The sequence below is a fragment of the Rhododendron vialii genome, chromosome 8a (assembly GCF_030253575.1).
Source record: "Rhododendron vialii isolate Sample 1 chromosome 8a, ASM3025357v1".
Taxonomy (NCBI): domain Eukaryota; kingdom Viridiplantae; phylum Streptophyta; class Magnoliopsida; order Ericales; family Ericaceae; genus Rhododendron; species Rhododendron vialii.
Genome location: NC_080564.1, coordinates 7338132 through 7352900, shown reverse-complemented (window position 1 = coordinate 7352900; position 14769 = coordinate 7338132). Strand labels below are relative to the sequence as shown.

Below are 14769 nucleotides of genomic sequence, written 5' to 3'. Positions count from 1 at the left end.
GAGAAAAGTTCGCCTAGGCTTCGTTTGAGGGTTGTCAGAAGGAAGGGAGTCGCCTTGAAAGTGGGTTAGTGTTCACAGGATTGCTCCAAAGTGATGGCCTGTTTTAAGGGTGTTGGATAAGGATTCGGGAGGAGGAGTGTATGCCTGCAAAGAAAAAGCATCTTTTGTGAGCTTACATCTACACTTATAGTCTTTTGGAAATTGGGTAGATGGCTCTGTAACCGTATTTTGACGTTTATTTTTGACATTGGAAGAATGTAACTAAACGAGGGCATGGCATGGCCCGCTGTATTGTCGACCAATACATCAATATGCGGCAGGGAAAAATCGTCCTTGGGGCTTACCTTGTTCAAGTCTCTGAAATCAACACACACTCGAATTTGTCCATTCTTTTTAGGAACCGGGACAATGTTGGCAACCCAAGTGGGGTATTGAGAAACCATAAGGAAACTGGCGTCGATCTGCTTAGTGACCTCTTCCTTAATCTTCTGTACCCAATCCGGCCTTATTCACCTTAATTTCTGCTTTACGGGTTTGGCATTCGGTAGCAAGGGAATTCGATGCTCCACTATCTCTGGGTCAATGCTAGGCATGTCCTGATGGGACCACGCAAAAATGTCACTGAACTCTGAGAGCAGTTCTTTGAAATCATGATGTTTCTCTGGAGATAAAGTGGAGCCCACCTGAACCATTCGGGGATCATTCTCATCTTTCAAGTTTATTAAGACTATTTCTTCTTTTAACAACTGAGCATGCCTTTCATCTTCCCTTTCGATGAGGGCACGGATTTCCTTGGGAATGTCCCCCATCGAAATCTACTCTGACGATAAATTCTTTCAGCACAAATTTGGTTTTAGATCAACTTGATTTTGTGTAATAAAAAATGAGATCCATTGTGAACCTGCCCCAACTGTTTGTCGGAGCCGGATGCTAATAGTGCAGAAAATAATCATTCAGTAGACTGGCCAAGGTTGTAGCAAAGCTAAGAACATGATCTGATAATTTTGAGTAAGTATATCTTTCATTCTCAAACTTAGGATAAAAGGACAAAAGAATCTATTTTCAATACAAAGCATGAAAACAAAGCGCAACAACATACGTATCCCAGCGATGTGTCTATGAAGGCTTTGTTTGCAGGAGATCCATTTAGCAAAAGTGGAGCTCTCTTGGCTATAGCAATATTTTACACCCTCGCTCATCAGTTACGAACCTGAACTTGATCTTCACTGTCATCATCATCTTCAGTATCTCTACTAAACTCTGCATATTCCTCGAGTGACTCAGCTGCAAATAATTCCCCAGCCTTCCCTCCATCATTTGTCGGGCTTTTCGCTGTAGTTGAACTATGAGATTTTCCTTTGTTCATCTGTTGCAAAAAGGTGGAAGTGAGATGTAACACAAAGTATAAGTAGGCAGAAAAACAAAACCATGAGAATTTTAACCTCATAAGCCTCATTGGGCTGTATACAATTTTCTTACACAAACTGAGAAAACTTTGTGTGCAAATGAAAGGCTACAAGGATACTGGAAAAGGTACAATTGGATGAAAGAAAGATGCATAAAACTAAATGGCGAAGTGACATGAAACCCCGTGTCTGTGACTAAGAAAATACTCTGGACTCTGGAGAACAGGTGTAAGAATGTTAATGCCTGACTAATTCCACTTACCAATAAACTCTCAAGATCGAACCCGCTGGATGCTACCTTGTGCGTGTGAATCACACTCAGTTCAAAGGATCAACTGTGTCTAGAATACTGTTTTTCGTTTCCAATATAGAAAAGATTGACAAACTTTACTGGTTGAATGTTAAATTTAGAGCCTTAATTTGGTGAATATTTGTCCGACTCAAAGAGGCATGACCACTCAAAAACACACATATATCTACAGGTGAAAAGCTTCTTCCCCCAAACTGTTTTTGTGAAGTCAGACATAGGCCGTGCATTGTCGAGTACCCTCTATGAGTTCCTCTCTGTCGCGCCCAAGGTTCTACCCGATTAATGCCTAGAAGCAGCTTCAACTTACACCTAATAGGTTCAACTTTTAGCAGGCAACCAAACTGTTTTAGGCAGATTTACATTTACATCATCTCCTCAGTTGGCTAAAAGTAATAACTCATGAATGCTTTCACAACTCATTTCACCTTTTCTGAAATTGTCATTCATCCTAATATCCTCACTGAACGTTAAACTCATATTTTGTGCGTATGTTGCCACCATCTCTCAGATGTAGGAATTAGGATTGAATCAGCCAGAAGTAATAAACTCTACCCAACTTATCAGCAGAGCTCGAGTACCATAAAAGAACCAAACACGAATCACAATTCATACACTAAGCATCTTTGAAAAACAAAGGAAAGCCAAATGCAAAGGAGGCATAAAAGGATAAAACACCATCCCTTACAAATCTTTAACTGCTCAAGCAACCAGAATATTAGAAAGGAAAAAGAGAACCCATCAATTCCTTCAACAGCGATGCATGGTTAAAAGGGTTGGTAAATAAGAAATATCCTGAATCAGATATCCAGCAAATAGAGCAGGGCTTGACTACATGCAAAAACCACCTTCCAGAGTTTAACAGTTTCATGAGCAAAGCAAGAAGAATAAAACGCAGACTGATACCAGAACATGAAATTTTTACAGCAATGAAGAGCAAAAGTTTTAGAGTCTTACAGAGCGTAATAGAGTCCTCCTATCTCTCTCTCGAGCATTTTTTATAGCCTATAACAAAATATCCAATCACATTTCGAAAAGGTAAATAACGCTTATTCTAAAGACAACGAATGCAATCTAACTTTGTAACAAAAAAGAAGAAAAACAAACAAACCTCCTCGAGCATCTTCTGCTCAGCCTCTACTTCCGTAGAGTCCCTAAAAGTGAGAATACAACATAAGGAATTAAAACATATTTGAACTAGCATCAGAATATATTGAAGCCATTTTAACTCAGGAAAACTAAACAATTGTTGTAATTGAAAACGTATTCCTTCAGTCTGAGTGAGGATAAAATGTACACATATTCAAGAAATAAAAACCTTCCAATGATTTGACCCACGCGGCACGAACACTTGGCGCACACCTTTTGCTCCTTAGCACAAGCTACATGATTCATCATACTAACGAATCAATGCTGAATCCAAAACTACTCTTTTAACTCTGACAATTATATAGTCATTGTAAAATAAAGCCTAAAAGACATCATATTTGTGCTTTCTACCTCTTTAAAAACAAAGAAAAACACATTTTCTGAAACTGAATCAGGCAAACGTAACTAACCCGTGCAAAGATTGTGGTAAGCTTGACGAACTGCCCTTTTCGAACATCGTTGACTGCAAACAGCCAAAATTCAAAACTCAATCCAATTGTTACCCATCATTCCCCTCAACGAAAAAAGTGAAGTACACCATCCCAAAATGAATCTCATTCAGCAATCATGGTTTACGATATTAAGCACACGCATACCCAAAGACACATATGATAGAGAGAATAGCCATAATTCAAAACAAAATCCAATTATTACCCATTATTCCCCCAAAGCAAACATTTTAAGCTGTGTTTAGAACTTGAGGAAAGTGGGAGAAGAAGAAAAAGGAAAATGAGAGGGAAATTTTACCGTGCATTTTTCTATCTTCTCTCCTCTTTCTCTCAAAACCAAACAACGGGAGAGAACATTTTTTAATTTTCCCTTCATTTCTCTTCTTTTCCACAAGTTCCAAACAAAGCATTAAGTATACCACTCTAAAACTAAAAATCTATCTGTGTTAAGCATTAAGCATTAACACAGATAGATAGATGGAGAGATATACATATATACATATGGAGAGAGAGAGAGAGACCATTTGGCAGGCTCGGAGAGAGGCTTGTATTTGCCGTACTTGCGCTTCCATTCGATCTGGTCTTTACAGCGAGGGCAGACCCCCGTTACCTCCGACAACGGCCTGAACTTCCCTCCTACTTCCTGTCATTATGACCAATTACAGACAGAGATACACTACTTCGCTCTTATACAAGTGCAAGGAGAGTGCGTGTGCGTGTGCGTGTGTGTGTGTGTGTGAGAGAGAGAGAGAGAGAGAGAGAGAGATTACGGTTTCGTTGATCTTAACGCCTTGGTTGGGTTTCCAGGCGAATTTGTTTTGGTGAACCGGCGGCCCTTTCCTGGTAGTCATCTTCCACCACCGCGCCGCCGCTACTATGACCTAGCCTAGCTGCTGTTGCTCTTTCAACAGTACTCCATGAAATACTTTACCTGTATGTTCGCGTTCGACTGTATGACGTGGCACTTGCTTTTTGGCAGCGGTGTGCAACAGGTAATTTCATGTCGAGGAGTGATAGGGACAAAGAAAATAGGCAAAAAAAATATTTTTAAAGCGTACATAAACGGCTCAGATTCACTGTGCAGTGCATCTGGACCGTTCATATATACTTTAAGGGTCTTTTCTTCGCTCATTTTCTTTGCACTTAGCATTTCTCTTTCGTGTCATTTTCGGACTATATATCAAAATCCTATATATGAAATCACACAACATTTTTAACTCATCAAATCTGTTGTGTCATGTTCGGATCGTGTCATTTTCAGGTCGTGTTATCATGTTAAAAAGTCTTACTTTTCGCTAAATTTTTACTCCTTTTTTAGTTCACATTTGATCAAACTAATATGTAATGTATAAAATTATCCATAAAAATATTTATTTTTAGCTCAATTATATGAATTTATTTTATTTTTCAAGACATGTCCACTTCTACTTTTTGGGTGTTAAGGTTGTCTTTGGAAATTAGTAACTCGCGTGTAGTATGTGGGAATTCTCTTTTGTTTCCTTCCTGTTTTCTTCCCCACTCCTACAATTTTCTTTTTAATTTTTTTTTTGTTTTTAAAAACCAAACAAAACAAATAACAATACACTAACTAGGAGTATTTTCCCCCCTTCTTTTCTCTTCTCATCCATAGCTTCCAAACAAGCGTAGGGTCACATACACTGTCAGAGAAAATACCTGATTTCTATTTTTTCTGCGTGGGAGACGTAATGTTCCAATATCACCATTGTTAGCATTGTTACTGTTGTAGGTTGCAATTGTAGAACACAGTGAGTTAACAAGTCATGTTCGGATTGAGAAAATAGTTCTAAATCAACTTGTTAGGTTAACACAAAGGTGAAAGTTTTGGGCAAAATACTTTGACCGGGGCTGCATTTGCATCAACTATACAATATTGTACAAGGTCTATTGTCTTTGTTGATTCATACTATCCCATCCAAATATCATGGCATTACACACCAATTTCTCCGGATTTAGAGCCCCATAAGAAATTTTACGAGATCCGTTCCTAGCCAGAACCATTATGCTCACCTCTGATTCCGTATAACAGCTAGCTCTTATGCTTCATTCCTCATGCATTCAGCAATGGTGGCTGCAACACTACACTCAGAGTCTCAGAGCTAATATTAGCGTTAGTGGAAGCCGATGTGCATGTATTTATGGCGGATTTGGCACAATTAGGAAGAGAACAGAGCACAAGTATAGGTATAGTCTGATTTCATTTAAGTTTTCATCTCTCTTCTGCTTCTTTTTCTCTTGAAAATTTAAACAAGCTTCATTCCTCTTGGCCAAGACAACACCAGTATTGAGGCATGGCAAAGGTTAAGGATTCTAAATTAGAAATGGCCAAGTGTTTTGCTTTAGTTGACTTGGGTTAGCTAACCCTCACAGGATCGCAACCCTTTGTCCCGGGCATCGTAGCATGTCCAAGGTCCAATAGTCAATTTGGTGAGAAAATCCAAAATTTGTCCATAGGATGTACCATTTGGCGAGGAAATTTAAAATTCGTCATCAATTTGGCAAGGAAATCCAAAATTCATCAATTTGTCGCAGAATGCCATTTCACCCGTAGTATTCAGAATTAAGCCTGTTGCGAATGGTATTCCAAATGACACCTCCTATCGGAATGTTCATAATCTAATGCTCAAGTGTAAATCCTTCATTGCAGTTCTATTATGAAAATGTGATTCACAATCCCATTTTAACATCTCATCCTTCATTCTCTTCTCGTCCTGAATTTTCCTACACTTGCAATGTCACACCAAACGAAAAAGAAACACAAGGAACAATAAAAAAAATACTAAAAAATAAAAAAGTGGGATGTGAGTAACAGTACCTATTAGGAAATCCAATTATGGAAATTTCATTCTTCTACCCTAATACTATCCTAGTTTGTTTTGGGTGGCCAGTTTAAGCAGAAATCCTCACAATAACAGCTGTCAGAGAACTAAATTCTATTACTGGACTGATCATTGATCAGTTCAGTTCTATTGTAATACTAGCAATTGTCCGTGTCTGAAGGGCACGACGCAACACGTTTTGCATGCAACTAAGTTGGATTACCCCTTTTTTTTTTACCATTGACCATGCCACCAACGACCCAGCTTCTCGAAGAAAGTCGTTTTTGAATAATTTTCAAACTGGATCTATCTAGCAATTTCAGTACATGAATGAACTTACTTAAAAACCGTACAACAGCTTACAACAACCAATCACAACAAAAGCTATCTTAAGTTCAATAAGTACATTTAATTTGGTATATCTCTGAACTAAACAACCCGTAACTGAAAAATGACATAAATGTATAATTAAATAAAATTTCTAATCAAATTCTCGTACCTGTGAATATTGATCAACCGGTACTCAGATCATACCCATGTATAATAGTGTTCGCCCAACAACTAACCAAGCAAAAGACGAAGCAAAAAAAATTGATTAAGGCCATTGGCATAAGAAAATCCTCTTCATTATCCTTCCCAGAGAAATTTCAAGATACTCGAAGCATTCCTTCACAGCTCCATCTTCAACCACATCATTTGAAAATCTAGTGTGCCAAAGAAAACATACATTTAGCAACCGATCACAGTAGGGAAAACATAACAACAATGAAAAGTTTGGTTCATTAGCATTACTCAAAGAATAAAGAAGGAGTTGCACCTCGAAACATTATCCAAAATAAAAATAGAGAATTTTTTTTTACTTATTAAAAATTGTATCACCTCTATAATCCACCTTCACCTTTGATTTTACAACGAATCTAACGTATCAAAATTAAAATTACCCAACCTCTTTTCTCTTGCAATTGACCACCTATGTATTCTTTTTATTTAGATGCAAAGTAAAATCCAAGCGTGTCATCTCCTTTTAGTTGAATGGAATTTTTTTAAATCTCAAAAATTATAATATTTCGTACTCAATTCACCCCATCAATGTGCTTTAAAACTAAGCGTTGAGACCTCTTTCTTTTTGTGTTTGTTGATAAATACTCCAACTGATCAGATCTCTCGCATCCTATCGTACACATCCCTTATAAGGGGATGTATCATACGCACCATGATTTTAAACTCTTGGATTTAAAAGTGAATAATCCGGACCACTCATTTATTAAATCAATTAATAAAATAAAAAAATGGCTTAGCAGGTAATAGGTTATTCTCTCTTCCTTGACTCTCTCTCCCTCTCCCTCATTTGTAAAATACTGCAAATTATATAACATAACCATAATTATTATGACAACACAAAAAATTGGCATTTTCTTACCACAATGTGTCGTACCAAAAGAACATTTAGAATTGTGCATTCAATATACTTGATATAAAACCAATTTCTCTGTTGTAATTGAATGTATGGTTAACTTGCAACCGCGACACCATAATGACGATCAAAACTATTGATTTCGTTATACTTATTGATTAAATAATCCACGTAATTTTTTTGGCTCGATAGGGTTTAGAAAGCCCTTTCATCGGCACCAGAATTCAATAGTAAAAGGATTTTTTTTGTCTGATTAAGGGTGTAATGATAAGCGATCAACTTCATTCTTGTATCTAGATATATTAAACTTTTTTTATTACGCAGTTGTCGATATCTAATTTTGGTGACAATGCTGAATATTGTATGACTTGATATTCTAACAGTTATGATCGATCATTCTAAAAATATATTCGCTAACGACGTTTAGTTATGGTATGATATTTTGCCGATTATAACTATCGTTAACTGAATATTCTGATTGAATTTTTTTATACAACACGTTGTGGGTATGAAAACGTTAATTTATGGTGTTGTCATAACAAATTTGGTTATATTACTGAATTTATGGTTTGGTATTTTGTTGATTATAACTATCGTTAACTGAACATTCCAATTGAATTTTTTTCATACAACACGTTATGGGTATGAAAACGTCAATTTATGGCATTGTCATAACAAATTTGGTTATATTACTGAATTTGTGGTATGGTATTTTGCTAATTATAACTATCGTTAATTGAACATTTTGATTGAATTTTTTTATACGACACATTGTGGGTATGAAAACGTCAATTTATGGTGTTGTCATAACAAATTTGGTTATATTACTGAATTTGTGGTTTGGTATTTTGCTAATTATAACTATCGTTAACTGAACATTCCGATAAATTTTTTTTATATGACACGTTGTAGGTATGAAAACGTCAATTTATGGTGTTGTCATAACAAATTTGGTTATATTACTGAATTTGTGGTATTTTAGTCTTGTTACGGAATATTTTAATCAATTTTCTTTGCTATGACAGTTGTGGACATGAACATGCCAAATTATGGTATTGTTATAACAATTATGGTTTGTTATATAATTTGTAGTATTTAAATATATTTTCTTTTGATACGACACGTTGTGGTAAGAAAATGACAATTTTAGGTGTTGTTATAACAAATTAATTTGGTTATTTTACTGAATTTTTGGTATTTTACACATGTATTTTGTTTGGGTATAACAATTGTTGATTCTGGTACGACATATTTTGATTTTGTTACGGAATATCATACGTGTAAAAGAATTTTTGGTACGACTCATTGTGGTAAGATAATGCCAATTTATGGTGTTGTCATAACATTTGTGGGTAGAATTATTTAATTTGTGATATTGTACACATATATTTGGTTGGAGTACAAGTATTATGATTTCTTGTACAAATAATTATGGTTACATAATAACAATATTTTTTAACTATGGATAACCTGCTAATGACCTGTTCAACAAGTAAATTTTAAAGTAGAAGTCGTAACTAGCATAAAAAATATGCATTAGAAAACCAAAAATCGTCATAATAAAAATCATAAATTGTCATGATTTAGACATACGGTATACCCTGTGTACCATAACTTTGTCCTATATATTAAAAAGAAATAGGTATTGTTTCAGTTTCTTAGAAGTAAAATTCACAGGTATGTTCTCTAGCAATATATGGGGAACACAATATTAGAGGGGACAAAAGGAAAACCTTGTCATCATAGCATCCACCTCAACAATATTTCTAATTCAGCACTTGTCGTAGATATTTTTCCTGAAACAAGACAAAAGTTACATAGTTAGGATTATATAAAATACCACTCACGAAAAGGTTTAGCATTGACAAAAAAAAAAAAACCAGAGTTACAAAAGGCTTGAAATTTCACATTTTCTGCTGTTGTAAATTGGAAGATGATAGGAAAGGACAGAAAGAGAAAGTTAGAGAGATAGTAACTATAAAAATAAAAAATAAAACAAAAATGCTACTTGCACAACCGCTGTGTTGGTTATGTGCATAATTCTGACCGTCAAGATGTATTTGGATGGTCTAGATTTTAAACAAACTCTTCCAAGAAAAAGTCTACCTTTTATGGAAAAGAGTTTGAGTGAATTTTGGTCATTTATTACAGTAATGGATCGGTAGAGATTGGTTGTATGTTATGTTTTATACAACCGTGGAAAATAAAAAAGGTAATGATTTAAAATTAATCAACCCTCCTCAAATGAAATCAACTTAAAAGGGGAAAATGTTAAAAGGTAATCAACTAAAATGTAAATTGTGCTAGGTTTGTATGGCTAGAAAAAACCCTTTCTGTTTTACATTATAGTTAATCCCTCATAGAAAGAAAAACCTGTACAAGAATTAATCTGTTCCACTTGAAGTAACAATACTAATATATGTTCTGAAAATACAATTTCTAACGACCTTTCTATCATGCACGAAATTACAAAACCTGATTGTAAGCACGAACAGCAGCTTTGTGGATCGCCTCTGGAGGATCACCAGGCTTGCCAAACTTAATATGGTCCCCAGCTGTCTCTTGCAGCTGCAATGCAAGCTCCAGGTTCTTCACCACATCCTGCATAGCTGGCCTCTCAACTCCTCTGAATAGCAAGCACCTCTCAGCAATCATGACAAATTTACCGAAACTCTTAGGTGCCATTTTCCCTATCAGATACGGATCAACGATCAATTGCATAGTTTTACTTCGAATGCAAGTCCTAAACCAGTGTGCTAGAATCTCTTCACCCTTGGGTGCACCTGAATAAAACGGTTCCTTAGCACAAAGTACTTCCAACAACACTACGCCAAAAGAATAGACATCAGATTTGGTGGTTAGGTTTCCCCTTAGTAGATACTCAGGGTCCCTATATCCCATGGTCTTCCTCACAATAGTGGTGCCAACAGTTCGTGTCATGTCGTCCGGGTCCAAAATATTGGACACTGTCAAACCTGAAACTTTAGCAAACCATTTCTCATCTAACAAAATGCTACTTGATCTTAGGTCACCATGGGTGATTGGCTTCTGGGAACCAGTATGAAGGTAATTTAGTCCTTGTGCAGCACCGATACAGATCTCAAGACGCTTTTTCCACGGAAGAGGTTCTTTTCCTCTTCCATGGAGGTGATTACTTAGGTTCCCCTTCTCAATGTACTCAAAAACAAAGATTGTCTCACCATACTCCTTACAGTATCCGATGAAGGAAACCACATGGGGGTGTTGGAGCCTCGAGCGCAACTCAACCTCTTCCTGAAAATTGTCCTCAGAATCTTTCGTACACCTTTCGATGGCAACCGGAAGTTTTCCATTGTCAATATAGCCTCTGTACATCTCGCCACCTGGACCGCCATACCTGATTATCATGGTGCGATGAAAGTTGTTTGTTGCTTCTTTTATCTCAGTGATTGAGAAATGACGACAGGGAACCACTGGTAGTTCTGGTGGAGGTTCTGGAGGGGATGAGCCCTTAGTTGGTGACTTGGATCTATTCCACCACCACGATGATCCACTGCTAGAATCGTTAGCTTTCATCTTTCTCCTCCGAAAATCCATTACTTTAGCAAGACCATGAACTGCCTTGGATATAGACTTCTTGTTGGCTCTTTCTTTGGCCGTACTAGGGGTACTGTCAGGCATGGATACAGCTGTACTGTTAGGCATGGATAAAGGTGTCCTAAGAATGGATACGGTATATTCTATAGGCTGCTGAACAGTGACAATCTCACCTATTTGCTTCTTGTCTTCACCACTAACAGAAAAAACCTCTTCTTCTTGTTCCTCCTCCTCCCCCTCTGTAACCTTTTCAATTGGCATGTTGTCAACCGCACTAGACTCCTGAACCTCCTCCTCCTGCTCCCCTTCTGTATCTGTAGAGGAATATGCACTCTGATCTTGCGATGATAATGCAAATTCAAGCCTTTGCACAATATCTGACATTCTAGGTCGTTCGTTTGGACGTTTATGTAAGCATTTGTTAGCAACTTCTACGTAGACCTTCAGACAATGTGGAGAAATTTGTCCCTTTATACTAGGGTCAATCATTTGAGGAAATGTTCCCTCTTTGATGCATTGTTGGGCCCAAAGCGCTAGACTCCGCTCCTCTCCCTCAAATCTTTTATCCACCGCCGGCCTCCCACATAGTGCTTCGAACAATACCACACCAAAGGCATACACATCCGACTTCCTGGTAAGTCTATGGGTCAAGAAATACTCCACATCCAGATACCCAAACGTACCTTTAATGTCTGTGATAATGTAGGTGCTTGCCTGACTTGTTGATTTGCCACCCATCTTGGACAACCCAAAATCTGAAATTTTGGCTACCCAATTCTCGTCCAACAAAATGTTAGAAGTCTTCACATCACGGTGTATGACTCTGTGCTGGACACCAGTATGAAGGTATTCCAACCCACGTGCGGCTCCAATGCAAATGTTGAGTCGCTGCTCCCAATTTAAAGGAGAAACGCCACCATTGCTATTTCTAGTAATTTTGTGGAGATGATCGGCTAGGGTCCCATGAACCATATACTCATAGACAAGGATCATTTCCGGACTCTCGTCACAATATCCGATTAGTGTAACAAGATGAGTGTGCCGGAGATTGGAAAGCATCTTGATCTCCGTCCAAAACTCCTCAGCTCCTTGCTTGGACGTCAACTTCAAGCGTTTCACGGCAACAGTGCTGGCCCCTTTGTCAATGAGTCCTTTATACACTTTACCAAATCCACCATCACCAATCTCCAACATATCATCAAAATTGTTGGTCGCCAATTGTATCTCAGAAAGCGAAAAACGGCGGCACAATTCCTCTGACTTGGATGGTGCCGATATGTCTTTCTGGATGACGTCCCCCCAATCACGTAATTTGTAAACAACAATATTCAGTGAAACTATGAAAATTATCAGACAACTTACAATTGCATTTCCATTGCCAAATACCAGCAGTAATTTAAGAGGCTTCACGGTAGTAGATGTAGGAGCATGAGAAACAGGCTTAGGATTCTGACTAGCAAGACTATTGTCAGGATTGCTCAACTTGAACACCTCTAACCCACTTAGGACAGCACCAGTATGGTGTTCAGTCCTTGACTCATAGGAAAGAGGTTGCACAGCTATGAGTAGGTCACGCTTTCCTTCCATTTTATCTCCATCAATAATCACCATGTAGTCCTTATACACTGCAACCCCATTTCCACCACTCCATTTGATAAGGTCTGCAGAAGCCTCGGCGATCTTACCATCCATGAAGATACTAAACTCTCTTTGGCCAATTTCTTTTATCTCGTAATCAATCTCACAGAAATGGAGCCTAACCAGGTACCTGAATCCCAAATCCAATGGTAATTTCCACGTAAGGTTGCACATCCTATTCATTTTCTTGTTTGGATCCATTGACCAAGCTGTTTGGTAAACTTTCTGTGGCGCTGCATATGCCGGGATGTTTGTGTATTTGATTGGAATGGATGTAGAAACTGGTAAAACACCAGATTCTAACAAGTATTTGGAGTCCCCAGACCACCGTCGGAACATGCCCCAATCGTCTACTGATAAAATAGAGTTCCCTCCAATGTTTAAGCGGTGAACCAATTCAAATGCAGTGCCTGTATCAATGTGGAACCCGTGTTTGTGGCCAACAACATGAGCACCTAGATCACCATCACCGGTGTAGTAAAGAGAAGTTGGCATAGAGATGATCTCTATCCCGTTGACAAAAGCATATACGCTATCTAAAGTGGTAGTTGGCGATGGAGAGAACGTGATGCTAAGTGGTTGATTTTCTTCAACATGGACACAAAATTCTTTAGAGAAATATTTCACTCCTAGAGAATCAGCAGTAAGGGAAGCACTGAAGTTTCTGAGAAGGGTGTAAACTCCGGCTTTTACAGTAAAAAAGGCATTGGACCTTTCAAAACCTGGGTATGAAGCCGGATAGAAGTGTAGCCGGATGAACTTTTGTCCTGGACTGATTCGGAACGTATAGGAAAATTGAGAGCGCGAGACTTGAGCGGACATGTAGGGGACAGGATCAGCAGAAAGGAATTGAGGAACTTCTAGTGACTTCATCAATTTGCCATTTGGGTGTCGCTTGAAAGTATTTTGTGAGCCGATATCTCCAACCCACTCGCGGCCATCCAATGCAATTGAGTTGCCAAAGGAGCCACAATTGACTGTAATATCGTCAATGGGGTGGTCAGAATGGGGTAAGCTATTACCAGCAGTAGAGGGAATGAGATGATGAAGGAAGAGGAAGAGGAAGACATGTGCTATGAGATACATGATGTCTAAGAGGTTTGTGTCCTACAGTGGAGAGAAGGTATTTTAACTCCTTAAATATATCGTTGAAGTCAATTAAGCTGGCAAGCAAGAATTTTCCAGGAAAGAGAAAGTGGGTCCACCCAGTTGGGGACCCTAAAGAAGTCAGGAAATTGATAGCTTGTCAGGATCAAGACTTAAGGCTCCGTTTCATGACTAAAAAAAATTTTTATTTTTTACGAAGACAATTTTACATTAAAAAATAAAAAATTTATTGAAATTTAAAAATATGTACTATAAATCTTATTTGAAAAATCTCATTGAGATCTTTTATACGATGCAAAAAAAATTAATTTATATTATTTTTTAATTTAAAAATATAAAATAAATTATTTATTTTTTAAAAAGATTTCTAAAACCCGCCTTAGCTCTATGGACTTGGTCAATAAACCCAACTCTAGAAACAAGAAGAGATCATCACCATGACATAAGCTTTGTGACGCTAATATGGAGTATAAAATATCCAACAAGACAAATTTTTGTTCTTTTTTTCCCCACTGTGAACCAGTTTATCAGTCATCCCATCACATGAAATCCGATAGCCAAATACAGGCTTCTCAACAAGAGGATGAATGGAAGGAGTTCATACGATTTGAGTCCCATTTGTGCATTTCCTTGAAAAGTTTGGAGGGAAACAGCTTAAACTGGTGGCGATTTCCTGGAAAACCATCTAACCATACTTCTCAAGTTTAGCGCGTTGGGATCTTGTCTGCATCTAAAAGACTTTTAATTTTCAAATCACGGTATCTAGCCCAATGAATCATCTAATCCAGTGACCAATAACACCGTTCATTTGTGGGTGGATGACCTGCCTTTGACCGAACCGAGAAAGAAATTAATTGAGGTGCGCGTAAGCTGGCCCAACATCGCT

General features: G+C 37.7%; 2 protein-coding genes across 4 annotated transcripts; both read right to left on the bottom strand.

Moving 5' to 3' along the window:
• Positions 1–1002: 1002 nt before the first annotated feature.
• On the bottom strand, positions 1003–4274 carry LOC131298005 (uncharacterized). 3 transcript variants are annotated; one of them, XM_058323257.1, is made up of 7 exons: positions 4082–4274; positions 3803–3954; positions 3273–3325; positions 3032–3095; positions 2825–2867; positions 2671–2718; positions 1003–1366 (listed from the first exon to the last, which is right to left on the bottom strand). In XM_058323257.1, exons 1-7 carry the CDS (start codon positions 4160–4162, stop codon positions 1199–1201), a joined length of 609 nt encoding a protein of 202 aa, XP_058179240.1. In that variant the 5' UTR covers positions 4163–4274; the 3' UTR covers positions 1003–1198. The 3 variants fall into 3 exon arrangements, with proteins under 3 accessions (XP_058179240.1, XP_058179241.1, XP_058179242.1); XM_058323258.1 differs by having other exon boundaries at positions 2665–2718; positions 3833–3954; positions 4082–4273; XM_058323259.1 differs by having other exon boundaries at positions 3833–3954; positions 4082–4273.
• Positions 4275–6383: 2109 nt separating this feature from the next.
• Positions 6384–13911, bottom strand: LOC131298024 (putative receptor-like protein kinase At5g39000). The gene is made up of 3 exons (XM_058323288.1): positions 10038–13911; positions 9299–9358; positions 6384–6854 (listed from the first exon to the last, which is right to left on the bottom strand). Exons 1-2 carry the CDS (start codon positions 13860–13862, stop codon positions 9329–9331), a joined length of 3855 nt encoding a protein of 1284 aa, XP_058179271.1. The 5' UTR covers positions 13863–13911; the 3' UTR covers positions 6384–6854; positions 9299–9328.
• Positions 13912–14769: the final 858 nt, after the last annotated feature.